Source organism: Gadus morhua, chromosome 5, assembly GCF_902167405.1.
Source record: "Gadus morhua chromosome 5, gadMor3.0, whole genome shotgun sequence".
In the NCBI taxonomy this organism is placed as follows: Eukaryota; Metazoa; Chordata; class Actinopteri; order Gadiformes; family Gadidae; genus Gadus; species Gadus morhua.
This window is the reverse complement of record NC_044052.1, coordinates 10,966,213-10,993,332: the sequence shown is the minus strand read 5'-3', so window position 1 is coordinate 10,993,332 and position 27,120 is coordinate 10,966,213. Positions and strand designations below refer to the sequence as shown.

The 27,120-nt window shown below is 50.6% G+C and overlaps 2 protein-coding genes across 7 annotated transcripts in view; both read left to right on the top strand.

Moving 5' to 3' along the window:
- Positions 1 to 19,928, top strand: part of LOC115543876 (signal-induced proliferation-associated 1-like protein 1) — a 42,882-nt gene extending 22,954 nt beyond the window's left edge. For 2 of the 3 annotated variants that reach the window (XM_030356517.1, XM_030356518.1), the window contains exons 6-21: positions 638 to 741; positions 1,058 to 1,215; positions 5,282 to 5,861; positions 7,642 to 7,916; positions 8,749 to 9,006; positions 9,583 to 9,744; positions 10,214 to 10,377; positions 10,901 to 10,983; positions 11,443 to 11,891; positions 12,785 to 12,970; positions 13,528 to 13,690; positions 14,615 to 14,834; positions 15,750 to 15,899; positions 16,600 to 16,717; positions 17,132 to 17,210; positions 17,578 to 19,928. In XM_030356517.1, the coding sequence (XP_030212377.1) occupies positions 638 to 741; positions 1,058 to 1,215; positions 5,282 to 5,861; positions 7,642 to 7,916; positions 8,749 to 9,006; positions 9,583 to 9,744; positions 10,214 to 10,377; positions 10,901 to 10,983; positions 11,443 to 11,891; positions 12,785 to 12,970; positions 13,528 to 13,690; positions 14,615 to 14,834; positions 15,750 to 15,899; positions 16,600 to 16,717; positions 17,132 to 17,210; positions 17,578 to 17,721 (3,293 nt within the window). In that variant the 3' untranslated portion in view covers positions 17,722 to 19,928. The remainder of the gene's footprint in view (positions 1 to 637; positions 742 to 1,057; positions 1,216 to 5,281; positions 5,862 to 7,641; positions 7,917 to 8,748; positions 9,007 to 9,582; positions 9,745 to 10,213; positions 10,378 to 10,900; positions 10,984 to 11,442; positions 11,892 to 12,784; positions 12,971 to 13,527; positions 13,691 to 14,614; positions 14,835 to 15,749; positions 15,900 to 16,599; positions 16,718 to 17,131; positions 17,211 to 17,577) is intronic. The other variant, XM_030356519.1, reaches the window with a different exon arrangement.
- Positions 19,929 to 24,012: 4,084 nt separating this feature from the next.
- Positions 24,013 to 27,120, top strand: part of LOC115544307 (regulator of G-protein signaling 6) — a 37,732-nt gene continuing 34,624 nt past the window's right edge. For all 4 annotated transcript variants that reach the window (XM_030357183.1, XM_030357181.1, XM_030357179.1 and 1 more), the window contains exon 1: positions 24,013 to 24,111. The gene's annotated coding sequence lies outside the window, so the exon portion shown is untranslated. The remainder of the gene's footprint in view (positions 24,112 to 27,120) is intronic.

Genomic DNA, 27,120 nt, shown 5'->3' with positions numbered 1-27,120 from the left:
TGAAAGGAATTATTCAGGCTGGCAATCCTATGATTCAGCTGCAGACTATGTTTGTCTGTGCTTGGGTAGAGACACTGCGCTAAGAGCCACCATCAGTACATCCAGCTCCTAACATGGGCTCCAGTTCCTAACATGGGCTCCAGTTCCTAACATGGACTCCAGTTCCTAACATGGACTCCAGTTCCTAACATGGTCTCCAGCTCCTAACATGGTCTCCAGTTCCTAACATAGTCTCCAGTTCCTAACATGGAGTCCAGTTCCTAACACTGAGTCCAGTTCCTAACACTGAGTCCAGTTCCTAACACGGAGTCCAGTTCCTAACACGGAGTCCAGTTCCTAACACGGAGTCCAGTTCCTAACATGGAGTCCAGTTCCTAACATGGTCTCCAGTTCCTAACATGGTCTCCAGTTCCTAACATGGAGTCCAGTTCCTAACATGGAGTCCAGTTCCTAACATGGAGTCCAGTTCCTAACATGGAGTCCAGTTCCTAACATGGGCTCCAGTTCCTAACATGGGCTCCAGTTCCTAACATGGGCTCCAGTTCCTAACATGGAGTCCAGTTCCTAACATGGACTCCAGTTCCTAACATGGCCTCCAGTTCCTAACATGGACTCCATGACATGTCTCCCCCTGCAGCGGACTCCACCGGCACGCACTCCCTGTACACGGCCTACAAGGACTACGAGATCATGTTCCACGTGTCCACGCTGCTGCCCTACACGCCCAACAACAAACAGCAGGTACGTCCCGCCCCAGAGACTATGGGATAAGGGTGCGCATTTAAGGGTGCGCATTCTAGAATGTAAATACTATAAACTGTTTGGGAAAGGATGTTTCGAAGATAAAATAAGCAACATTTACCCAAAGTTAAGGAATGTGTTCGCTATGAGAGGAGGTTTTTGTGTCAGCTATAAGCAGTATTGTTTTCCTCGAATATCCATAACAGCAAAAATGAATATGCTGTATCATGGCAAACGCGAACCATCCATTGTAGTTCATTCGTTGTACGTTGTAGTTATTTTAACAACCCCTCCCCCTCCCCCTCCCTGACATCAGCTGCTGAGGAAGCGTCACATCGGCAACGACATCGTGACGCTGGTGTTCCAGGAGCCCGGCTCACACCCCTTCACCCCCAAGGCGATCCGCTCCCACTTCCAGCATGTCTTCATTATCGTGCGCGTGCACAACCCCTGCTCCGACAGCACGTGCTACAGGTGAGTTTGTGTGTTGGCGCATGCTCAAAGGGTGTTCTGCTGTAGGGGTTGGAGAAATGCAGCTTAAAGGTGCAGTGTGTTGGGTTGAGCCTCTAGTGGTGAGGGGGAAGAATGCAACCAACTGTATACTAATGCTGAATTCAACACACGTTCACCTTTTAAAGGTTCGTCCAGGTATTAGTTTGAAACGTTCAAAGGCGAGGTCATCATAGTTTTTCAAGAAGAGTTTATCAAAAATAAATATGGCAATGACTAAATTAAGGATTTGAAAAGAAATAGGGGTAAAAAGGGTTGTTGTTTGTTTTATTATCCTATTTATAGTCTATAAAGGTCACAGATGATGCAATGCCAGATTTTGAAATGTTCCTCAACAACCAGCCAGGAATATGAAGGACTTAAGTGGGGTCAAGAATTTAATTACTTCCTTTCAATGAAAATAGTCATCGTCAGCCAAACCTATCCATTACCGTAGCGGCAGGTTCAACCAGTACTCCACCAGCAGCATGTCACCATCTTGACTCGGTGTGTGGAGTCAAGCCTTTTAAAGCAGCCTTTACTTTACTTGCAGCGAGCTACCTGCGGTCCCAATCTCATGCTCACTAGCATTAAGACAGAAGCACTGACTGCCCAGCACAGCTCCCAGCGTCACTTAAAAGCCTGCTGCGTGACCGCGGCCCTGTCTTCCTGCCTGCACTCAGACTCAGACGTGTGTGTGTGTGTGTGTGTGTGTGTGTGCATGCGTGTGTGTGTCTCTCTCTGTGCGTTTGTATGCATTTGTTTGATTATGGTTAACGGGGAGAGATTGACCCTGGAGCCCCTGTCTCGGCGGGGCTGAGCCTGGCTGTTGGTGGCTGGATGGAGCCGGCCTCAGCCCTGGGCGCTCAGGGGCCACAATGGCATCAACCGCTCAAACACACACACACACACACAAACACGCGCGCGCAAACATTACCACGGTGCAGCCACTTTGATGTGGTACCCTCCGCTCCTCCTCCTCACGTGCACCACGTGCACATACTTTATACATGCTTTTGTTTTCCCTCTGTCTCCCTCTCCATCTTCTCTCTCTGTTTCCCTCCCCCTAAGTCTATCTTGCAGTCACTTTAACGTACACGCACGCAGGCACCCTTTGCCTTCACTTCATTCCCCTCTCCCCCCCAACCACCCCCACCCCCCCACCCCCTGCATGCACATGCAGTTCTCTCACAAAAGCTCACTCTTTGCAGATTCTTATAATACACCACCCCCACTCCCTCCCTCCCCTCCCCTCCCCTCCCCTCCCCTGCCTGCCACTGTGCCTTGGGGCAGCGCGAGGCAGCCTGGTCAGAAGGAGTTAGCACCGCACACATCAGAGAGGGGCTGCCTTCAGCCGGACATGTGAGCGCAGCGGCGATGAGGGTGGTGATGCCTGGGTAGGAGGAGGGTGGATCAGCAAAGCCTCTTAGAGCCCCAGCAGCCCGCATCGAGATCAGACCGACGCAGGGGTTAGGAAGGGAGCGCAGCTACTTACCGCCTCTCGGTGCACTTGATAAATCATCAAATTGTTTTTGGGTCACACCCCGACCTCCTTACCCCCCACCCTGCTCTCCAGACCCCACCCCCTCAACCCTCCCACCCACCCCCACCTCCCAAACCTGGAAGTTGCAGCTTGTTTTTGTTTAGCTTTTTCTTCTGGCTGTCGTCGCTTTGGAATTCTGCGGATCTTTCTTTTCGGATTGGAACGCGACATGGTTCAGGATTTCTTTTTTAAGGCGTCCTGTGATTGAGAACCTATTATGAACAAGGAGGAAGAGGAGAAAAGGCTCCCTGTTCCGGTTCTCCTGGTTCTCCGGCCCTGGATGAAGCTTAGGATGCAGGAGTCTTGAGTCTGGTGACCCGCCCCTGGAACGCCGTCGCTCTCTGACCTCCAGCTGGACTCAGCTGAGGTCTTTGGTGGTCCGACTTGAAGTCACCAGGTCTCAGTTCTACAGGAAAAAACGGATCACTTTCGTTTTTCATTGATAATTCTGACCAAGGTAGGGAATATCTGGAGGGTAGGCTGGGACAGGAATATATATCCAGGTACCAACTGCTGTGTTTTTGTACTTGGTGTTGTAGCAAAGTCACTTTTATCTAAATATAGTAATGTAGCTTTTTTTTTGCTAACAGCAGTATTATTCGTGTGTGTGTGTGTGTGTGTGTGTGTGTGTGTGTGTGTGTGTGTGTGTGTGTGTGTGTGTGTGTGTGTGTGTGTGTGTGTGTGTGTGTGTGTGTGTGTGTGTGTGTGTGTGTGTGTGTGTGTGTGATGCTTTGCAGCGCACAGTACCTTGGGATATTCTGAAACTGTGGACTTTTGTCCTTGATACCAGCTTTTTTTCTTTTCTGTGGTTCAGACTGATGTGTACACAAGCAATTGCACATGTGTACTCACATGCACAAACACACAAACAGGCACACACAGGCACACACACAAACAGGCACGCACAAGCACACACAGCCACGCACACGCCTGCTTTGAAGGCTGTTTGACACACAAACAGTTGCCGGGGTCTTCTCCAAACACGCGTGACGTTTGGAGCCCGGAGCTCGCTCCCCCACTGCACAGTGCCAGCCTGACGAACTCCTCCTCTGTTCCTGAGCAGCAGCAGCACCATCCCCCAGCGCTGACACATTTTAATTTTAGACCAGACGTTCTTCGTGTAGCGTAGTCATCCAGTTTGCAGTTTGGCGTCGTCAGGATCCGACTGAACTCGAGGTCCCAGGGTGCTTGACAGGGGATCTAACGAGACCAAAGGGCCCTCAGTCCGCCGGGTGCTAATCCAACGCTTTACAACCAGGAGTCACACGGGGGCCGGCCGGACAGATTGCGTAACAAGAGGCTTTGTTTAGAAAGAGAAAAAGCAGGCTATTGTGGCTTCGCTGGTTCGCACTCGCGTGATTCTTGCGATTTCCGGGTCGTGCCCTCATGGTTGAACGCACTTATTGTAGGGTTGCTTTGGATGTAAGCCCTAGCTAAATAAATGTAATGTCAATGCAACGTTGTTGTTATCATAGATCCCGGGATGGCGCTCCTCTGTAGCGTGATGTGACAGTGGGGATGTGTGTGTGTGTGTGTGTGTGTGTGTGTGTGTTTGGCTTCACTGGGACCCCCGCTTGTCAGTTGCAATTGGAAATGCGTGTATATTTGTCCATGTATGCCCTGTGCAGTCACGCGCGGGCTAGTGTGGAAAGAGCTAAGCAACATCGCCGCTCTCCCGCGGCGTAGGATGTCTGCGCTAAACGTGTTGGACGCAGGCTTGTCACAAGTGTCACTTCACCACTGGTCTTGTCCTTGCGTGCTCCCATGGTCTCCTCAGGCCTGCACTCTGCCACTCGCCGCCATGTTACCCTGTTGAGTGGATTCCAAGAGTATTTGGTCCCAAAACATCTATAAATGTCAGTACGTCGAAGTTCATTGGTGTACGGAATTGACAGCATAACGTCACCTTGCTTGTTTAGTTTGTTGATAGGGGATCCAGGTTATGACTCCTCCCTGACTTCACTATTGTGCTGGAGTCTGAGCAAGGGCGGTGTTGTGAGATGTGTTAGTCCTAGCGGAAGCACAACAAGTGAATAGGGTAAAAAATAACCCAAGGGCAAACCCTGCAACGATCTCCTAGTGTTGTTTTACAAGTCCATTCACTGCTGTCGGGAGCGACCTCACCTTTTGTTGCAGAAACAAAGGAGCGCAGGATGTGTTTGGGGAACTCCTGAATGTAGATGTCAAAGTGCGGTTGACGACATGGGGGCGTGTGGCTCAGGTTGGCTGGCGAAATTTGTTAGTTTGATCCCCGGCTCCTCCAAGCTTAGTGTCGAAGTGTCCTTTAGCCTAGCTGCTCCAGACGAGCTGGCTGTCTTGCATTGTTGACTCCCCCGTTGGTGTGTGAAAGTGTGCGTGAAAGGGTGAATGTTAGGCAATAATTGTGAAGCGCGTTGAGTGGCCACATGGCCGCATGCAGTCCATTTAACATTTACGACCGGCCCTGCGGTTAATGTGCTCTTCGTGCACCTATGCTTCACCGTTTGGTTCCCTCTCTTTTCCCCCCAGCGTGGCCGTCGCTCGCTCCCAGGACGTGCCTTCCTTCGGCCCGCCCATCCCCCAGGGCGTCACCTTCCCCAAGTCCACCGTCTTCAGGGACTTCCTCCTGGCCAAGGTGATCAACGCCGAGAACGCCGCGCACAAGTCGGACAAGTTCGGCGCCATGGCGACGCGCACGCGGCAGGAGTACCTGCGGGACCTGGCGGAGCGTCACGTGACCAGCACGCCCGTGGAGCCCACCGGGAAGTTCCCCTTCATCTCGCTGGCGCACAAGCGGCGGGAGCGGGTGCGGCCTTACAGCGGGGCGGAGCTCCGCAGCCTGGGGGCGGTGACCTGGCAGGTGCACGCCGAGGACCAGGTGGCGGGCGCCGAGCGGGAGTGCCTGCTGGCCGTGTCCAACGAGTTCATTATCCTGCTGGACCAGGACGCCAAGGCGGTGGTGTTCAACTGCGCCACGCGCGACGTGATCGGCTGGTCGTCGGGGAGCCCCGCCTCCATGAAGATCTACTACGAGCGCGGCGAGAGCGTGTCGCTGCGCTCCATCAACAACAACACCGAGGACTTTGGCGAGGTGGTCAAGCGGCTGGAGGTGAGTGCGGGGTTATGCGCACGCACACGTTGGAACGCACAAAAGCGTTCCACCGCGTCATCAGCAATCACTCATGGCACACCATGAGTCCATCCAAGCTGGACCAATGACAAGTGCATCCTAACAAACTTATAACAAGCCTATGATTACAGTTCATCTTTTTTTAACTTTTCGAGTTACTTTAACTTTAGAGCAACTGAAGGCTGTGTCAACCGTAAACGAGGGCTGCCGTTTGTGAGCCATGTTGGGGACGTTAACATGGCGACGACCGAGTCTCTAATTACACTCACCTCAGTGCCCCAGCTGTTTGCGCTGCAGGTCTGTGATTAAACACCAAGTGGCCCGTAATAAATGGTAATTTGGCGACATGATATCATTACGCCGGGTTGCAATGGGATGCAGCTGGCGGGACACTTTATGGGGAGGTAGTTTGAACATCGTCCTGACATTGCAACATGTGCGATTTGCGAGCTCCACAAGGGCAACACGTGGGATCTCTCACTCCGAGGGCCGGCTGTCGCAGGACTGGGTATGGTTTCCGGCTGTGTGGCTTTTATTCATCGTAGTCTCCTTAAACGTGAGCCTCCTTCTGCGGTCTGATATTGGGCCTTGTCCTTCCTGGAGGGGGTCTGAGCGACACCTCTCAGTCAGCCTCTTGCACGCTTCAAAGGAGCTGTCGGGGAGGGGAGCCACTGGAGTTAATTACCAGGAGCTGCTCGTCAAATGAGAGGGTTTTTCAGAGTGTGGTGTGTGAGGGCGGGAGGGTGTTGCGGCCCTGTGACGAGGCTACATCTGCGCTGATGGGGGGGCGGAGCAGGTGGAGGGGAAAACTGCTTTTGCCTGCAGCAAGTTTCAAGTGAACTGCAGAGTTATGCTCCGGTGAATTTGGAATTATAATCTCTTGGTCTAGTGGTGACAGTACTAGGGTACAGTAATAGGGTGTTATGTCGCATTCCATTCAAACGGGGAAGTCTGAATTGACGAGTTCCCGGTCATAAATATCAACAGGAACGCCCCCTGTGTGATAGATTTCCGAATTGGAAGGTTGGGAAAACCTAACGACCCAACCTCAGCCTGCAAGGTGTCAGCTCCGCACATCATCAGTAGTGAAAATGTAGTTATTTTCAGTTTATTAGCAATTCTGTCTTATTTATGTCTCATTAAATCAGTTGTACACTCAGTACTGTCCGACTTCTATCTACGGACATCTTACGGTGTTATTTTGCTATGTGTGATGAATTATCGCTGGCTTAAACTGGTATTGCTACTAATAAAAAGCATCCAGGTTTTCTGACTTGTTGTACTGGAATGTGGTTAACTGGCGGAATGTAGCATTAATACATTCATGTAAAATATTGTATTGTAAGATGGCTGGAGAAAACGAATTGTGTATCCAAATGAAGCGAAGCCTTGTGTGATTAACACAACACCCCACCTCGTTCCCATGCATTCTCCTCTCAAGATGGGATTCCTGAAACGGTGTGCTCCATAGCTGCGTTGTTGGTGAGAGAGAGGGCGGGACTTAGGGGGGGGCGTAATCCGCTTCCGTGAGGGTTCAGATGCAGACAAACTACAACTTTTTCCTTATTGTATTTTGAAATCCATTGAACTAAAATACCAAAAGTGAAACCCTGTGGTTCTGCTTCTTCAATCTAACCCCTGACCCCTTCTGATCTTCGTCCCTAAACTCCCCACCTCCACCACCCTCCTCCCCACCCTCTTCTCCCTCCCCCCCTCCCCTCACCCTTGACCCTTCACCCTTCACCCCCCGCCCCTCCAGCTCCTGACCAAGGGCAGCCAGACCACGGAGATGACGCTGCGCCGCAACGCCCTGGGCCAGCTGGGCTTCCACGTCAACTTCGAGGGCATCGTGGCGGAGGTGGAGCTCTACGGCTACGCCTGGCAGGCGGGGCTGCGGCCCGGCAGCCGCCTGGTGGAGATCTGCAAGGTGGCGGTGGCCTCGCTGTCCCACGAGCAGATGATCGACCTGCTGCGCACCTCCGTCACCGTCAAGGTGGTCATCATCCCCCCCCACGAGGACTCCACGCCGCGCAGGTGGGTGGCACGGCGGGGCGGGGCGCGGGCGTACACGGCGAGCCCTGGGGGAGATTTACATTTTAGGGGCGTCTAGCAGATGTTTCATCCAAAGCGACAATAAGGACATTGTTCAGAAGAAAGAGAAACGGCAATATATCGCTGTCGGTACAGTTAGGATGTTCATGGTGCCAAGTGCCAAGTACTAACAATCACTAGGTTTACCCATTCCCTGTATGTATACAACAAAGATGGCTAGGATAAGACGCTGCACAATGCTAAGTACTACCGTATTGTGAAGTGCAAGGTTGTACAACAAACAATAGGTGCGTACATTAAGTGCTTGCATTAAGTGCCAGGGCGTAAAACATACAATAAGTGTGTACATTAAGTTCCAGGGCGTACAACATACAATAAGTGCGTACATTAAGTGCCAATCACTCCCTGCTCGAGTCAACGCAGCACTTTCATAGTATTTTCTGTTTCATCGCGCAACATTTGTTAGCCTGATTAAACTCTGCCCACCCACACACTTGTTGAGAGAAATAATGCATGTAAAAAGAAATTGCGCTGCTCATGATCAGCACAAAGTGTTATCGATTGACTCTGAGGGAAATGCGTGGATCATTTGATCTTGCACCCTCTCCAGGTAAAGGATTAATTAATAACTATCTTGAGGAACTACCAGCTCTCTCCACACAGAGGGGTTATTGATCGACCCTTGACGGATATGCGTGGATTCGTGTTATTATCCGCCAATGGACTTTTGATGCCTTGAGTTAACCCACAACAAGCATGAGCGAGGGCACCCAGCATAACCAGCCGGTCTCCCCCCCCCCCCCCCGGACTGCAGAGGCTGCTCGGAGCTGTACCACATGCCCCTGGTGGACTACAAGAACCACAAGGAGGGCATGCCCTACGAGTTCAAGTTCCCCTTCCGCACCAACAACAACAACACCAAGTGGCCGCGCACGTCTTCCAGCCCGCAGGCCCGCACCGGGAGCATGGGGGGCACACTGATCAAGGCCCCGCCCCCCGAGTCGGAGGGCCGCTCTGCGGGGGTCTTGCCCCGAAGCGCGTCCAGCGACAGCCGGCCGGTCCACCCCAAGAGGTAAAACAAGCGCACCCCAAGCGGGCGAGTCAACAGGTCTCCACTGCCTCTTGTTACGTTTTTGGTCAGGGGTCGGGGGTCAGGGTGGGGGGGTTGGGGGGGGGGGGGAGAGGATGTGGTGGAGGATGGGAGGTAAGGGAAGATGTAAGATTAGAAGGGGTCAGGGGTTAGAGGAAAGAAGCCCAACGACAGGGATTATTTTAGGGTATTTTAGTTAAGTGAATATACAAAATACAATGAAGAGAAAGTTGTCGTTTGTCTGGTTACATTTGTTGGGGACTTGACAAACCAATGTGCCCCCCCCCCCCACAGTGTTCGACTCTCAGCCAAAAGGTCCGGGGTTCGATACCCAATATCCCCAACCTGTCCTTGAGGATAAAAGCCTATCTCCTGCCCTGGCTCTCCCATAGTGACCTGTATCTAACTCCACTAACTCAAGTCGGTTCAGATCAAAGCGTCTGCTAAACTATGCTTGTTATTAACTCCTTTAAATCATGTTAAAATGATCCAAAATGGAGTCATCTTGGATCTTCTTGACACGGTCTCCCCCCCCCCCCCCCCTCCCCCCGCCACCAGTGCCCACAGGTACTCCCCAGGCAACGACAACTATGCCCTGGCCTGCTCCATCGCCATGGGCCGCTCTGCCCAGCCCAACGCTAACGCTAACACCCCCACCCAGCCCTACACGGACAGCAGCAGCAGCTCCGTCCACTGGAGGCAGAAGTCTATGCCTGAAGGGTAGGGTCACCTCGCATTCCAGAACCCCCCCCCCCACAAACCCTAACCCCCCCCTACGCCCCACCGCCCCCTCCCCCCCACCCCCCCTGAGCAAGTTATAGCTCGTCATTGCTGGTCATGTCTGAACAAGCATCTAAACAACAACCGATGTATAGAAACGCTGTACATAGTAGGACACGAGTAGGAAGAGTGCTTGTCGCCCATTAAACCTATCGTTTATAATATTATGAATATTAATATTTATCACTGGTACTTTGTGGGTTACTATGCTATACAACTTGAGTTTCCCTCGTTGATCGATGAATACTTACTTAGTCACTTCCTAAAACCCAATATTGCTTTAAGTATGAAGTAGTTCAAGAGACTAAATGGAGAGTATTCCACCGTAGCTAAATCCAACATTACATAAAAGAGTTTCTCAGCGCTTTACACCAGAAGGACTTTCCTCAACCCTCCACCTCTCCTCCAGGTTCAACCACAACAACGGCCGCTCCCCGGGGTCTGCAGAGAGGCCGGTCATGGGGGAGGTCCACCTCCTCAAGCCGGGACCCAGTGCTGGGGTGGTCTCCGCTTGGCCCAGGCCCGGCGAGGGGGAAGCGGGTGGCCGGACCAGCCAGGATAAGAGCGGGATGGGTAAGGAGGAACATCTCTGCTCCACTTTGACTTTCACTCATGAGTTTAGTTTAGAAAAGCCTTTTTATAACCACTGTGGCTCTTCAAGCCTCACATTCACACAAATGCAACCATACACACACATGCAAAAATACACCTATTCAGACGCACGCATCAAAGCCACTTGCTCATTCGCACATTAACCCATTCACACACACACACATCCAATACATTAACTTTTTTGCACACGTTATCAAATTCACGCATCCGCATCCAACACATTCATTCACTCATTCATTCCGGCTGACGCATTCACCCATTCACACGCATATGAACCCATTCACACACACATATTAACACATACACATTCGACGACCCATTCATACAATCACAGCTGTTAACGGCGACAAAAGCCAAACACCTGGCTTACCGGGAGCAGTCAGGGTTCGCTGCCTTGCTCAAGGACACCTGGATGAGCCGGGTGTGGAACCAGAAGGGAGTGTGACCCTTGTCCCCCCCCTTGTGTGTGTGTGTGCTACCCCAGACCTGGTGGCCTGCAAGGCGGCCATCCCACGGCTGCAGCAGCAGGAGCAGAGCGGCCACATGTCTCCCAACAAGAACAACAAGGTGAGGCGCGGAGAACAGGTGGTCCCGGCTGAGCCCCCGCCAGCGTGTCGGAGAGAGGGGGGACCTCCATTAGCCCGCTCCCCCGTGGCTAATCTTTCATAATAACTGTGGACAATGTTGTCCCACGCGCTCCTCCATAAAGGCACCTGACCTTTTATGGGTTTTTTTTTGTTTTACGACGATGTTTGGACGGAGAGAGATTCTAGTCCCATCACGTCCCTCCGTGGGGACGTCCCTGTGCCCTCCGAAGGGCTTTGGCTCAGGACTTTGTGGAGGAAATGCACTGGGCATCGGACGCTTTGTTGAACAAGCACTGCTCTGTCCTGTTGTGGGTGCGCTAACGTGTGTGTGTGTGTGTGTGTGTGTGTGTGTGTGTGTGTGTGTGTGTGTGTGTGTGTGTGTGTGTGTGTGTGTGTGTGTGTGTGTGTGTGTGTGTGTGTGTGTGTGTGTGTGTGTAAGGCGGAGGGCCCGTACTCGTCCAGCCACTCCAGCAGCAACACGCTGTCCAGCAACGGCTCCAGCTCTCTGCACAGCGAGGACAAGTGGTACGAGGTGGGCTCGCGCGCCGCCGTGCGCAACGAGCTGGAGCTGGACGGCTACCTGCAGGGGGTGTCGGCCGACAGCGGCATCGACGCTGCCTCCTTCACCGCCACCCACAGCAGCACCGCGTCCTCCGGCACCGCGGTCGCCACCGTCAACGCCGCCGCCGCCGCCGGAGCCTTCAGGGCCAACGACCACAGCGTGGCCTGGCAGAACCTGGGGCCCGGGGCGGCAGGGGCCTCCCCTCCAAAGCCCGACACCCTGGCCCTCATGGGGCCCAACGAGGGCCCGGGGAAGACACCCTGCTCCCTGGCCCTGCCCGTGGACCAGGGCTCCAGTACCTTCAGTGACGCCGCCTCCCGCACCAGGTGTGGCCTCACCCCCTCCGTCAACCCCACCCCCTACCCAAGCCTCGCCCCAAACCCCCACCGCTGTTTCTGATACGTTTTACATTTGAAGCTGCTACGGAATCATCCATGTTTTATTAAGCTGACAGTGATGCAGTGTGTGTACCTCGCAGTCAGCCAGATGCCAAATTCCTTGTGTGTGTGTGTGTGTGGCTGTCTGTCTCTCAGCGGGGGGGTGCTTGTGGTAGCTAGGAATGCTGAATTTTGAAGGCTCAGCAGCAGGGCGTACCCCCCCCCTTTCCCCCCTGTCCCCCGCTAAATCCCACCTCCTTTGAACCATCCAAAGCCTTCCTCTTCCTCTTCACTCAGCCAGAAATAACTCCTGCGCCACCAGACCTGTACACTGGCAGCTTTGTTTCATCACAGACACACACACGCGCACATAGACACGCACGGCTGTTTGGAAGCTAGCCTTTTCAAGTCAAACCTTCGAAAAAACTTATTTGATGTTTTTTGTCTTTTCAAGTCAATAAATATTGAAAGCCCAAGGACAAACCCTGCCTTTTTTTTTACTTTTAAACTTTGTATGCATTTTTTTCCGATAGTAAAAGTTAACTCTTACGTTTTTGTCTCGGTGCTTGCGTAACTGAAAGGGCCATGAAAACATGTTGTTTATGAAGAGTTCAGCTCCAAACTCCATAAAGTATAACAATCCTGCAAAAAAACTGCCTTTTGAGTTTTAAATTTCCTAAAAACATTCCTCTTTCTCTCTTTCTCTTTCTCTTTCTCTCTGTCTCTTTCTAACTGACTTTTCCTCTCGGCCTGTGTCTCGGCCTCTCTCTCTCTCTCTCTCTCTCTCTCCCTCTCTCTCTCTCTCTCTCTCTCTCTCTCTCTCTCTGTCTCTGTATCCCTAGCACCCTGAGCTCAGGCAGCCCTGGCTCATCCCCAGAGGAGCCCAGTGCTGTTCCCACCTCCCCTACCAACCTCTCCCCAGGGCCCAAGAGCTTCTACCCCCGCCAGGGAGCCACTTCCAAGTACCTGATTGGCTGGAAGAAACCGGGCGGGACCGTAAACTCTGTGGACTTTGGCAACACCCGCAAGTAAGCACTTCAGAAGGAATACAGATGTTCTTGATTGACACCCGTGACTACTTGGAAGGGTGTATCAAACTGTGCCGAGTATTCTGCCGATTCAATACAGAAACGATCCCACTGTTAAGGGAGCTGGTTTGTGTGGCTGGGTGTAACGTGACATGTGCACAGAATGTAATGAGCTGCTCACGTCTCTTGGCACCACTGCCTCCCGGTGGCCGAGCTGGGAATTATCTTGCGGGGTCCATCTTGCTTTCTGTTGAATTACGTTTTAACCTTGGATTTTGTCCCATAAAACCTAATTTAGATGAACAATCTATTCAGCCTGCATTCAAGTTAATCAGTAAAATATGTGGTTTGCTTCCATTACATTAGCTGTAATAATAATTGTAATTTGCATTTAAGCATTCCTTAAATTATAATTGGGAACTATAAGTTGGGTATTTTACATAAGAGACATACATGTGTAGTACAACTCAGATTTTTTGAAATTATTTAATGAATTAAATAATTGTCCTCATAGTTCCGACCATTGTTCCCCGTCTCTGCCCCCCCCCCCCCCCCAGACGTCACCAGAGCGACGGCCTGCTGGGCGGTCAGCCCCAGCTCCGGGCCAACCTGCGCGGGGCCCAGTCACCCCTGCGCCAAGCCCCCAAGTCCAGCCTTGAGGAGGACCTGAAGAAGCTCATCACCCTGGACAGCCCCCCACCCAGCACCCTGGATGAGAAGGTATTGAGCAATAGCCCCCCTCCCTAACCCTAACCCCCCATGATGTTCTTTGTTTTGGACACAGTAGATAATAAGATAACAACGTTAATAACAGTATACCTATGACGAGGAAGCCATTCAAACAAAGACGACATATTTCATGGTTCACTATGGATTTTGCGTATGATTTTGCAGATCCTCACTCAGTGCGGCCCACAGATAATATTATCTGTGGGCCTCTTTATCATGAAAGTTGCCCATCCCTGATTTAGACGCAATCTCAGCAGTTCTTATCCCCTCTCTTTGTTTTCGTTTGACTCTGCACATAGTTGATTGGGAAACAGCAAGCTAGGCCTATTGACTATGTTTTCTGTTTGTGATTGTTGGTTATTGTTGCCATCATCATAGCTAGTCTGTGTTTGTAATGCTTAATCTTTTGCTGTGTGTGGAAACATAGCAGCCTTTGAAGTACTAAATGTGCGGGTAAAGCCTCTTTCCCACTGGACAAAACATCCCCAAATATCTGGCTTTGTCTGAAGTGGGAAAGGTTCCAGTCTGCGTTCATTCCCGGGACAAATGACTCTGCAGTGCAGTAATCACAGGCTTTACATTCTACTCTCCGATCGGCAGTGATGGAAACAAGACCACCCGGACACGCTCATTTTCTACCCTTTTCCAGCGCAAACTCTATGACGTGCGATGTGGTTTCCTGCCACCCGCACGTAGACAAGAACAACATGAACAGTGTCCACCGTCCTCCGTGCTGCGTTCTTCCGTTTTTCTCACCTGTTTTCTGGCCCGTTCGTTACATTGAAAGACACGCCGAAATTTACTCTGTAAAATCTTCATATGCGTGCACAATTTTGTTAGAAAAAAAAGGGGTTTTAGATGTATTTGATATGAGCAAATGTATTCTCATATTCTCCTCTTTTTGTCCCTCACAAGACGCTGTTCCCCGGGCCGCCGCCCGGCCGCCGGTCCCTCCAGAGGACGCTGTCGGACGAGAGCATCTACAGCGGCCAGCGGGACCACTCCACGGCCGCCGCCGCCGCCGCCGCCCCGCGGGACGGGGCCTCCGGGGACCTGCTCTTCACCTGCTCCACCGTGCCGCGCTCGCCCACCGCCCGCAACACGGCCAGCCGCCGGGCCTCCCACAAGTCCCTGGGTGAGGAGGCTGGGCTCAGCACACGCACCCGGAGAAACTCTGGGATAATTACACCTCAGGAATCCCGAGGCAGCCTCTCCATTGGGTTAGAGTTTTTAAAAAATGCAGCCCGCCGCTGGAAATGTTCCCTGTACAAAAGCTTGCGCTATATTTTTGATGTTTCTCCGTGCGAGATGACTAGTCCACGCGGGGTATTGTGAGTAGTTGTATGATGTTGATGTAGGGAGGCGGTTTAACTCAGGGCTTTGGCACTGAGTCATATTTATGAGTCGTACGCTTGCATCACAGTCGGGGAATAAATGAACACCACTATTGCAGTTCTGACATTTAAAAGCACTGAATGTTTTTACAATGGTAGAATCTTGACACAGAGTACACCGGCTAGATGATTAATAAGACTTGTGAGTGCAAAGCTGTCACGCGCTTAAATGCTCAGCATAGCAGCGACTCTAGACGTTATGGACCAACGCAATGCTTGTGTCTCAGATTTAAATGTGAGTGTAGAATTGGTTCTGCAAAGCTCCAACACAGTCGACGACTCAAGCTGCGCCGGCCGTGGTGGTCCTGTCCGTCTCCACTGGGAGAGCATGGCGTCCGCACTGGCAGGCTTAGGGGTTCGAGTTCCACTGCAAATGTATGCATATGAAAAAGTAAAATTTGCTCGTTGTATTGGATCCACGAGAAATTGGTCAAGATGAAAACCGTGGGAGCAATAGACCGTGTGCAGACTTCACTCTTTTATATGTATTGCCTCACTTGTCGCTCCTGCAGAATTGTTTTTAAACGTGTGTTTATCTTCTACTACTTCGCTGTAGGAGGTGTAATGCATGAGCTTGTGATGTTGGAAGACGCTTTCCCTAAAACTGTGCTCTCACTGTGCATATTTAAATATTTGTGTTTCCCTGTGTCACCCAGGAGACCTGGCTGGCCCAGAGAGCTTGTCCCTGGACCAGGACATCAAGAGCCAGCAGCTACAGGATGCTGTGCTGATGCCACTTCCTGGAGCCGGGGCCGACGCCCCTCTGGACTGGGCCCATCTGGTGGACGCTGCCAAGGCCTTTGAAGGTAAACGAGGCACGGCTCTGCCCTCTTCCCATCGTTCTGAGCTCCGTCAGCCACCAGGGGGCCTGACCTCGCTGGGCTCCCCCCCTCAAGGTGAAGAGGAAAGAAGTGCTCATATTCAGCAAAACAAGGTTCTGGGGAGAGGAAGGAGACGGGCAAGACCAACGGTTTATCAGAGGATTTCTCTTTCTAAAAAAAGTTTAGAAACGTGGAATTGAACAGACGAGGCAGTTTTACTAAATGCTGATGTAACTAATATGTATTCATACAAGTGTAGCGCCTCATCCCTTTCCTCCTGACGAGAGACTCTCAAAAGATATTTTTACTTTTATCTTTTTTTCTCCGGGCCCTTCAAACGGCCCTTCAGTGAATCTTAGACGCAATGTTTCAGTGCGGCCTGCATATTTATTGAGAGCTCCATATAGTAAGACGTCTTTTTTTCTGACAACCTGCGCGATCAATCCATGTTTAGCCCCAACATAGTCCACTGCAAGGGATGGTAACCTTCCTTTAATAACGGATGGGACATACACCAGATAACATGTACATTATTTAATTTTTTTTGAATATATAAACGATTTTCCCCAATGCAATCAGTTGCAAGGAATCACCACTAGAGGGCAGTAATTAGCAGTGATAATCTAATTTAACGCTACTTTTCTGCTCTTAATTAACACATTGAACCGGGCCTGTGTGCCTTCAGAGCAGAGGCTGGTGGTGCTGGCCGCCCAGGAGGAGAGTTCCAGAGCCGAGAGCACAGGGACCACCGTCCCCCAACAGGCCGAGCCGCAAGTAGCCTCATCGAGGCAGCCCTCGCCCAGGTGAGACGACGCAGCCCCCTGCCCCAGGTCCTGACCCCGCCATTAATTTGATGACATGCAAGCTGACCGTGTTCTCCTTCTCCTCCGCCTCCTCCTCATGCTCCTCCTACTCCACCTTCTCCTACTTCCCTTCCCCCCTCCTCCTCCTTCTCCTCCTCTTCCTCTCCCCCCTCCACTCCCTCCTCATCCTCCTCCCCCTTCTCCTCCTCTTCATCCTTCTCTTCCTCCTCTTCCTCCTGTTCCTCTTCCTCCCGCTTCTCCTGCCCCTCCTCCCCCTTCTCTTTGTCGTCGTCGTCCTCGTCGTCGTCCTCCTCCTCCTCCTCCTCCTCTTCTTCCTCCTCCTCCTCCTCCTCCTCCTCCTCCTCCGCCTCCTCCTCTTCCTCCTCCTCCTCCTCCTCCTCTTCCTCCTCCCAGTGAGAGCCCATCCTGTCTGATGGGTAAGGTGAGCCAGCTGGAGTCCATGGTGAAGCTGCTGCAGGACGACCTGAAGAAGGTGAGAACGGGTGCCGGTTCGAAGATCTTCCTATTTGTTTTGATTTAAATCCATTTATTAATCCTTAGAAGAGAAACTGTCAAACACAAACATAACTGACATATGGTCATGACGAGGACCAACAGGCAAACACATCCCAAGGCTTCTCCTTGACCTTATCTTAGTCACATAGCCCAGCTCATGTCCCCACAACGTTCAACGACTGTTTCCTCTTTCTTTCGTGTGTGTGTGTGTGTGTGTGTGTGTGTGTGTGTGTGTGTGTGTGTGTGTGTGTGTGTGTGTGTGTGTGTGTGTGTGTGTGTGTGTGTGTGTGTGTGTGTGTGTGTGTCACCCTGATGTCCTCCCCCCCCCCCCTCCCCCTCCCCAGGAGATAGACGCAAAGGCGTCGCTCCAGGCCCAGGTCCAGGGCCTGCGGGAGGACAACCAGCGGCTTCAGGAGGAGTCGTACAACGCCTCGGCCAAGCTCAAGAAGTTCACCGAGTGGGTCTTCAACACCATCGACATGAACTGACACGGCCGCCCCCCCCCCCCGTCTCCCCACCGACACCCTGTCCCCCGTCTCCACCTGATGCACAAAACCACCACCCCTTCTCTGGGGGCTGTGATCACCGCGGGCCCCCCAGGGCCCGGATCGGCCCATCGCAGGCTGCGTGTTAACACTTTGAACGGGCGCTGTCAGACGGCCCCCCCCTCCCGCTGCCCGGCGCCTGCTCTGTGGATGGAGCGTGAGGCCGCAGGAGATCCTCAGAACCACCGTGTACAGTCGTGCTTTGTATTGGCCGTTGGTCCGTGAGTCTCGTTGTGAGTACAATCAGCACTTGGTTTTGGGGGATTGAGGACCGAAGGGAAGGACCTGGAGGTGCAGAACGAGGCCGTGAGACGGCCGGGAAGCGGCACGGTCCCGTGCAGGTGCCTGATGTCATGTGTATGGCCTGCCCCCTTTTTGTGTGTGTGTGTCTGTGTGTGTCTGTGTCTCGTAATCACGGATTTGAAAGTGCTCCCCCTGCATGTCAGAGAGAGAGAGAGAGAGAGAGAGAGAGTAAGAGAGAAAGAGAGATATAGTAAGTGAGAGAGAGAGAGACATGCAAGGAAGAGAGAAAGATGCTCAAACGCACCCTGGGGATTTAGAGCGCTGGGCGTGATGTCTGTGATTTATGTCCCCCATCAATTGCAATTCCAAGTAAACAAAATTCCCGGTGATGAATTGCCCGGCTTGACATTGAGCCCAGGCGAGACAAGTTGCTGTCTCCGGTTTGTGACTGTGAAGCGTCGTCCGGGACGCTCGTGATAGAAAGTGATGCTTTAAAGAGAGATTAGGTGAGTAGGTGCAGTGTGTGCAGTGTAGCGTTAACCACTGTGTAGATGCGGTTTACTTTGATGCCAGTTTTATTTTTTTAACCGATGCATACGACACAGATAGAAGATGATTGTCACCATCCAATATGGCGTGATGATTTATTTTTCATTTTTATTTTTTATAGCGCTCATAGAAAGACAGACTTCTTCCTGGTTAATAAGATTGATAATAAGATAGTCTATGTATGTACGCATACGATCCACTGCAAGGGCCTGCCTGTAGAAATAAAAAGGATGTGTCTATTATAATATCTGTGTACGGAGTTATAGATTATTTTCATTGAGCTAATTGAAAGAGTATCGTAAGAACACAGATATACAAGGAACCAAGAGAATGATTTGCATGAACCTGAAAACCAAGCGAGATTTGTCGTGGAATTAATGTGTATTGCTATTTTGAAATGGAAGTTCAGGCACAGCTACCCCCTGCTGATTAGTGTGAAGATGACAAATGGGATGAGCAACAATCATGCAGATACGAATGCCATTCGTATTGAGTTCTCCTCTGATTAACAATGTAGATACCATACCAGAAAAGAAATATAAGATTAACATAAAAAATAAGTAATTTAATTTATTATTTTTAATGATTTATGTTTCTCGGAACCTTCGATATGCAACTGTTTAATGCCCTCGCCTTGACTGCTGCAGTGACCAGGCATCGCCCCCTAGTGTTGGCTATATGTAAATGCAACACTTTGCTGAACCTCTATAATGTCCATAGCATGCTACAAAGCCCAACGACATCTGATGCTCTATTGATTCAATCGGTACTGTGATGTGATGTTCAACTTTAAAGATTTTAAAATGTTAAGATATCCAGTGGTCTGTAGCCTATACAAATTCTGCCTGTGTCCCTGACCCATGATCCGTTAAGACGTGAAGAGAGCTAGGAGGACGGATGGCAGCAGCGTTCTCCTTTTCTAAGCGTGTGTTGTAAAGACGTGTACATATACCAGAGGAACCTCTGGCAGTCATCTGAAATTTGCACCTTCATACTTTTTTTAAAGATTATTTTTAATGCATTTCTCATTTTATTACGTAGATGATATAGTGGCGATGACAGGAAGGGCGAGCGAGGAGTAAGGCAGGAGGTGAGACCAAGAGCATGAGCCGGACTCAAGTGCAAAAATAATTACACAAAAGATAAATATAAAAATGTATGAACATATACGGCTTGCCTGAGTCCCTCCACAACACAGAGAGGGGGCCTGTCCCTTCATTCACAATGTGTGTGTGTGTGTGTGTGTGTGTGCGTGTGCGTGTGTGGCAGCATGTGATTCTGTTTACTTACTTGAGCTGTGATGTGTAAAAAAAAAAAATACAGTTTATATCTATTAAAGATATTTTGTTGAATTATAACGTCTGTCTTGTCTCTCTTGCTAGACTGCATGCGGATAAGCACTTTTGGGTGAACATTTTTATCGGAACCAAGAATTTAAGATTATTAATTGAATGAATACTAATATGTATTAGGCCCATCCATGAGGTGGTTTGGCCTACAGGAGTCTGTCGGAGAGGGGGAGATGTTGAAAACAATGGCCGCAGCAGTGCTGGGAGTTCCAGCTTAATGAGTTAATTTACTGGTGAGGATAAAATCATTCAATAGATTGCAATCTGCCACCAAATTTTAAATCTGAACCTACAAAACCTTTAATATTTTGGCCTGGATAGAAGCTCATTAGCCTGATTGATTTGATCTTATAATATGCCTGAAATACCATAGGATTTCATATTCATCAAGTGTTGGCTAACCGCAGGACCAGCTAACGCACAGGCCATAAAGATGATCCCCCTTGACTTGCCTCTCTATCACCCCCACCCCTCACTCTATTGAACATACCCCTTTTTCAATACATGTTAAACACAATTCTTGTGATTAGTGTCTACTGTCAGACATTCTTAATAATTGTGTCAAACCTGCACTTATTCATGGTAAAATATTACTTCTTCATCTTCAGCCTCATCTAAATTCCTGTCCCTGCCAACAGGACATATTTGAATGAGAAATAGTCGAAAAGTGGTCTTGTGATGTAGCTTTAACAGTGCTTTTGATTACAATTTTTTTCAAAATAGTGTTTGTTTGAGTTATTTTAATTTAAAGAAATTGAAAAAAAATTGTCTTCAAACTACTTGCATGTCTAATGTTTTTGTCAATATAATTTATTTAGGGTAGAACTTGGTGGGCAAACTTTTTGGTTTAAGGGCCACATCATTTTTTTAAGCTGACCTGCGGGCCACTCATTCGTCAATAAATTCTACACGCCGAGTAACTGTTCTGTGTCATAAACGTATGTTTCAAATTTGCTTTAATTTTCTGGATATGAAAGACTTGCTGGCTCCTCAAAAACGCCCCTTCAGAGAAAGGTTTGCTTACCGCAGCGAGCCAGGTACAAATCCTGCCCGTGGTCCATTTCTGCATGTCCTCCATCTCCCTTCCTGTCTATCTCACTCTGTCATAAAGCATAAAATTGCAAAAAAAATAATAATGGCTTAGGGATTTTTTAATGTAATATGCCTGACGGGACGGATTAAACAATGTGGCCCGCAGGCTTTAGGTTACTTTGGCCACCCCTGCTGTAGAATGAGTGGGATGGTGTGATGAAACGTTGGGCCCGGCAACCGCGAGGCAGACGGCACCAGTAGGCTACCGTCTGCCTCGGGTTGCCGGCCCAACGTTTCTGTGGCACTACGTTGGACGCTTATTGGGGTCATCCCTGTTAACGTTTAAAACGACATAGGCCTACCCCCCGGCCAGAGCCGGCCCTGGTTAACAGCAAGAATCATTTGACCCTGCATCGAGGCTGTATTTCAAACGTAAGTAAATTGGCTTTTCTTCAATTTTAAATAGCAGTTTGAATTTCTCTCACAGATTGATTCGAGCCGAGCGCATGCGTGTTCAGTAAACAACCCCCCAACGTTGGCTGGGTCGCTACACACACACACACTTCGGAAAACGCTGCTCAATAATTTAGCATTAACGGAGATTAAAAAGACGCCTCCCTCCCTTCACCCTGCTCCGTCCCGACTCCACTCCATTTTAGAGCAGATTAGACGACCACAATGATCCCACCCTGTCTGCCCCTGTCAGCCCGTCACCTCGTTAATCACACGCGGGTTTCGAGGCTGGAGCCCGTGACGGCGCTACCTACGTGAGGCTGATTGCAAGTCAACATAGCGTTGGTGGTGGTGATGATGATGATGATGATGATGATGATGATGGTGGTGGGGGTGTAGATTGTTTGCGCACGTGTCCACTGTTATGTAGCAGGGGGTGGGGGTGGGGGTGGCGGGGATGGGCGACCACCACCACTGTATCACCACGGATAACGTATTCTGCCGTGAATCGGTGGAGGAGGCTGTAACAGAGCTCCGGTGAAGCGGGGGAATCTTTCTCAATCTTTCTCACTGCAAGGCCTATCACAAAAAGGATATTGTGATCGTAATAATATAATAGGATAGACCATAAACATATACAATGAGTGCACAAGATAGGCCTTAATAACGGTGCAATGAGCACAGGCAATGAGCACAGGCACCACAGGCTCACCGTTTTTTTAAATTGTGCATTGCTTAAAACGAGAGAATGGTGCAAGGAGTGCACAATTAAAAAATGGCTCTCCTTTTTCCATCCTCGCACCTAAAAGTGTTGCCCCTTGCACCACTGTGTGTCCTTAGTTGGTATAGGAATGCGGCAGTAGGCCTTGATAGGTTCTAAACAGATTTTCTTAGGACCATAGGTGTACACGATGGTTAAACAAACACAGAACGTCTTGCAGGCCTATAGTCTTTCGTATAGTAGCCCTGCGAGGACTTGTACTGATTAACTATGGTTGTGGAGAATCACGGCTCTGCATAAGACGCACGTCCACAATCGTCTGGATATGGGGCCGGTCCAACAGACTTACGCTGTCCATGGTGCTGGACGGAAGTGGGCTTTTTTCTGATGTACACACTTTTACACACTCAGACTTTCACTTGACAACAGACGAAGCAGGAAGCGAGATATTCTCTGTTATCTTAGTAACTGGTTCTGTGAAAATATACACAACCATATTGTGCGTGTGTCTGTGTGTGTCTACGTGTGTGTGCCCGTGTTCATTCTACATGCATGCCTTCCCAAATTGGCCACGTGCAATGTATTTCTGGACTGTAATCCTTGGGGGGGAGAGGCTTTCACAATCTCATTTATTGCAGAAAAAAAATAAGCTTTATTTGTTTGGAGTGTTCCAATGAACGCTTGGATGATTTTTGTATCCCGTTTTAAAGTTTGACGCCTCATTTGGAGGCCAATGAAAGGAAAGCACATGGCTGGCGTTATTAATTTTTAACAGAGACCACGACATGAATGAGGAGGCTTTTGGTAAATGAAGGAACATCTACACGCAGGCATATGCTGGTGTACGGTTGAATTTATATGAATTCGAACGCTCTTCCTTCTTTCCCAGACTATCTAGTGTGGCCCGCATGTCTGCGTGAATGATCATACGATGTGCTGTGAGATAGGATTTTAATACCTCGCTAATGAAATGTTTCTTATTTTCAGCATCAGTGGGCGCTGCTGCAGTCTGCATCTATCTTGCTGTCCTAATTTCCTCTTCCCTGTGCATCCAGTAGTCTCTCTCTCTCTCTCTCTGTCTCCCTCCCTCTTTCTATCTCTATCCCTGTCTATCTCTCTCCCTCACTCACTCTCGCTCTTTATTTATTTTTCTCTTTATCTTCTGTGTAATTCCTTCATCCCTCCCCTTTTTTTTTTACCAAGTGTCGCTGCCTTCCCCTCCCTCCGTCTCTATCTCTCACACACAGAAACAAGCACACACACACAGCCCTCCCTCCCTTCCTTCCCTGTCTCTCTTTCGCTCTGCCTCTCTCTCTCTCTCTCCCCGAGTGAGCCTGGCTCACACACACACAGTGGCAGAGCGGGAGGATGAGAGAGGAGCGCACATGTGAGGATCTCCTGGGCTGACCGCTCTCTTCTCTCCTCTCTCCTCTCTCCCCTCAATCCTCTCTCCTCTCCGAGGCACAGAGCTGCCGGTCCCCCTCTGCCTCAGCCCGGGCAAGGCAGCACTGGAGGAAGAGGAGGCAAGACGAGGAATACTGCAGCAACCAGCTGCTCTCTCCCCCACCCCCCTCCTTCTCTCTCTCTCTCTCCTCTTTCTCTCCCCACTTCTGTGTATTTTCTCCCCCCTTCCCTAACACCCTCCTTTCTCCCCCCCCCGCCCTCTCTCTCCCTCTTCCCCCTCTCTCTCGCTGCTCCACTGCCTCCAACCACTGTCATCTTCTTGATCCCTTCTTCTTCTTCTTCTTCTTCTTCTTCTTCTTCTCCTTCTCCTTCTTTTCTTCTTCTTCTTCTTCTTCTTCTTCTTCTTCTTCTTCTTCTTCTTCTTCTTCTTCTTCTTCTGCTGTTTCTCGCTCTCCCCCCCCCCCCCCCCCCCCCCCCCGCCCCTCCCCTCCTGCCAATTACACCATGAACCTGCCTGCCGCTTGTTGCTAAGGGGAGCCAAGCAGGGGAGCCGAGTGGACGAGGCGTCGTTTTGTTACTAAGGTAATGGATGCTTCATTTATGGTGGGCAACATCTGTGAGGCATGGCAGATGTTGCGTGCATGCCGCTGACCGGCCGCTGCAGAGACTAATGTGTGATGGATCCGTGGCGTGGAGGGGGTTCGGCTGTATCGTTGGTAGCAGGGGCTAGACGGACTGCATGCTGCGTTCCGGGCACGTTCTCCTCGCAGGGGGGAGGTGGTTCTGTCCGGGGGGGGGGGGGGGGGGGGGGGGGGGGGGGCAGAACTGGGTCGCGTGTCCGGGCATCGATGCCTTGTTAGTTGGAGCGTTCAATGCTGGTGGTGGTGGTGGTGGGGTGGACTTCTGACTAGAGGTGCTTTTGACTTGTTTGTAAGATCGTGGCTTGCGTATGAACGGGATTCGCTGCGGAGGTGTTTACGTGTGTCTCCTGCTCTCTTGATGTCCTAGCCCGCATTCATGCCTGTTACACTCTCCGGCACCCCCCCTCTCTCTCCCCCACTCACTCACTCACTCTCTCTCTCTCTCTCTCTGACAACCCCTCTACCCTATTTTCCTCTCTCTCTTTCTCTCTCTCTCTCTCACTCGCTCTGCTTCTAATGCTCTGCATCTAGCAGGGACTCAGATATGCGTTCGTATTACGATGGGAGGAAGTTGTTCTCCTACGTAACTCCAGAACCCCCCCCCCCCCTTATGTGTGAGAATAACTTCCACCGTCACGCGAGGTGCACTTTGCTGTCGACTTGACACAGATGCACGTCCCTCTCTCTCTCTCCTCTTATCTCTCTGTGTGTGTGTGTGTGTCTTCCACAGTCCACACTCAAACACCGAGCTCATGGCGCTGCTGTGGCGGATGTGGAACACAGGACGTGCCCTTAATGCGTTGTCTGGCGTGCTCCAGCGAGCGCCGACGTGTCGCCCAATAGACGCCGGGCGTTGCGCCGCGCACTCCTGGTGGCGATAGCAAACAGCCGAGCGGGAGCCGATGATTACTTATGCACTCATGCGCACTCCTCGTGCACATCCTCATGCGTTGCAGAGCAGGGTGTGAGGGAAGAGTGTTCAACAGTTCACCACTACGGGGGGGGGGGGGGGGGCAGGGGGCACGGCGGCAACGCCTGGGCTGACGTCGGTCAAGCATACGCGACAACCTGAAAGAATCCGTCATTGTTTTTGTAACCTTTTGATTTTCTCGTTTATCGGTTAACCCGCGTGGCACCGGTGATTTGTAATTGAGAAAGGCCACCTGTGGTGGTTCTCAACCTCTCTGGGCCGCTACACTGTTTCTAATGGCGGTCATTGTCACGGGTCATGGATGACACACGCACTGACATTTATTTCTGACCAGTCAACGAGCCGCGGTTTAATGAAGACCTCTGGGTGATCGGTGGTGACGTGGAGGTGTTTGCGTCAGTGCTCCCACTCACAGTAGGAACGAAAACATTTCTTTGAGCTGCGTTTTCAGTCGTTTTCAGTGGTGAATCAAAAGCTCATGTGTACAGGATGGAGCAGCTACAAGAATATTTTGGTGGCGTGAAGTTTTATTCAAATCGACTCGAAAAACATGGAGTCTGGAACTCAAACAGCTTGTTGAAATGTAAATCGAATGTAAATCGAATCTGTCATTCCGTCCATCCCATCATAGACGGCAGAATTTAAAATATGTCATGTTACCAAGCCTGGGGAACTCTGGAAAATTGTCCAGAAAAATAATCATAAAATGCCTCTATTGAAATGTGTCTGAAGTGCCTGCCTATCTAGGAATGATGTGTTTGGTCTCAGATAGGGCTTGGCTCATCTCTTCAAACACAAAGAAGCATTCTGAAACAAGCTACAAGCTATATTCTGTTAATGTATTATATTATGATAATATTTCACATATGATAGTTTATGTGCTTGGCTGCTGCGGTATTCCCTCACACTGCAATCAGAATGATCTACACACACACACACGTGTACACACATGCGCGTGCAAACACATGTTATGGAAATCCTTAGTTTAGCAGAATGAATTCCCTCGTCGTGAGAGAGAGAGAGGGAGGGAGAGAGAGAGAGAGAGAGAGAGAGAGAGAGAGAGACAGCGAGGCTGAGCGAGCTCAGAGAGAATGAGGATGGGGGATTTTATTCGGATGTTGGGAATAATCCGTAAACTGCAGCCTGTAAAGCCGAACACACATCATCAGGACAGGACATGTGGAGTGCTATGGCGCGCAGGGTGGAGGGCTGATGCTGTTATAATGTGAGTGATGTGGAGAGGTGTAGCGGAGGGCCGATAGGGTGGAGGCAAGATAAGGTGGCGGATGGAGGGGTGAGCCACAGGACACACACACACAACCACAAAGACACACACGCACACGCATACAACCACACAAATAAACACACTGACACGCACACACACGCACACACAAACAAAAACACTCACGGATACACAAATACACACACACAACCACAAAAACAAACACACAAAAATACACACAAGCACAAAAAGGCGCACACACACAAATACAAAACCACAGGCACACACACACACAGACCGCGTATCATGTCTCTGACTAATATGATCAGATAAAGCGAGGCTTCGCTCCTCGTCTATTTTCTGGACGCGGTTCTCGTTCCAAGGAGACCGCTGATCCATCAGGTGGCAGGCTGCCACGCCGCCCGCCTGCGGCTCATCAGAGGAGACTCTCCGGAGCGTGGGATGAGGCCGGTCTTTCTGTTCCTCCCACTACCCTACTCTCTTTCTGCTGGCTGTTCCCGGGGATGACTAACCCGGGGAACAATGCCAGTACGAACCCCACGGGATGGGTTGGGGAGGCAGGGAGGCTGGGGGATTGTGTACGCGGCAGAGTAAAGTCTGACTTTGTGGCTTAGTTAACATTCACCTGCTAGTGTCACATCACACTGCCGGCGCTGTGTTATCTCCCCCTGGCCCGTCAGCTGTCTGGCTGTCTCCTCGGGGGGGGGGGGGGGGGGGGGGGAATATCAGCACGATTAGGTGCTTCGGGTATCACTGTCGTCCCGTCCCCCCCCTCC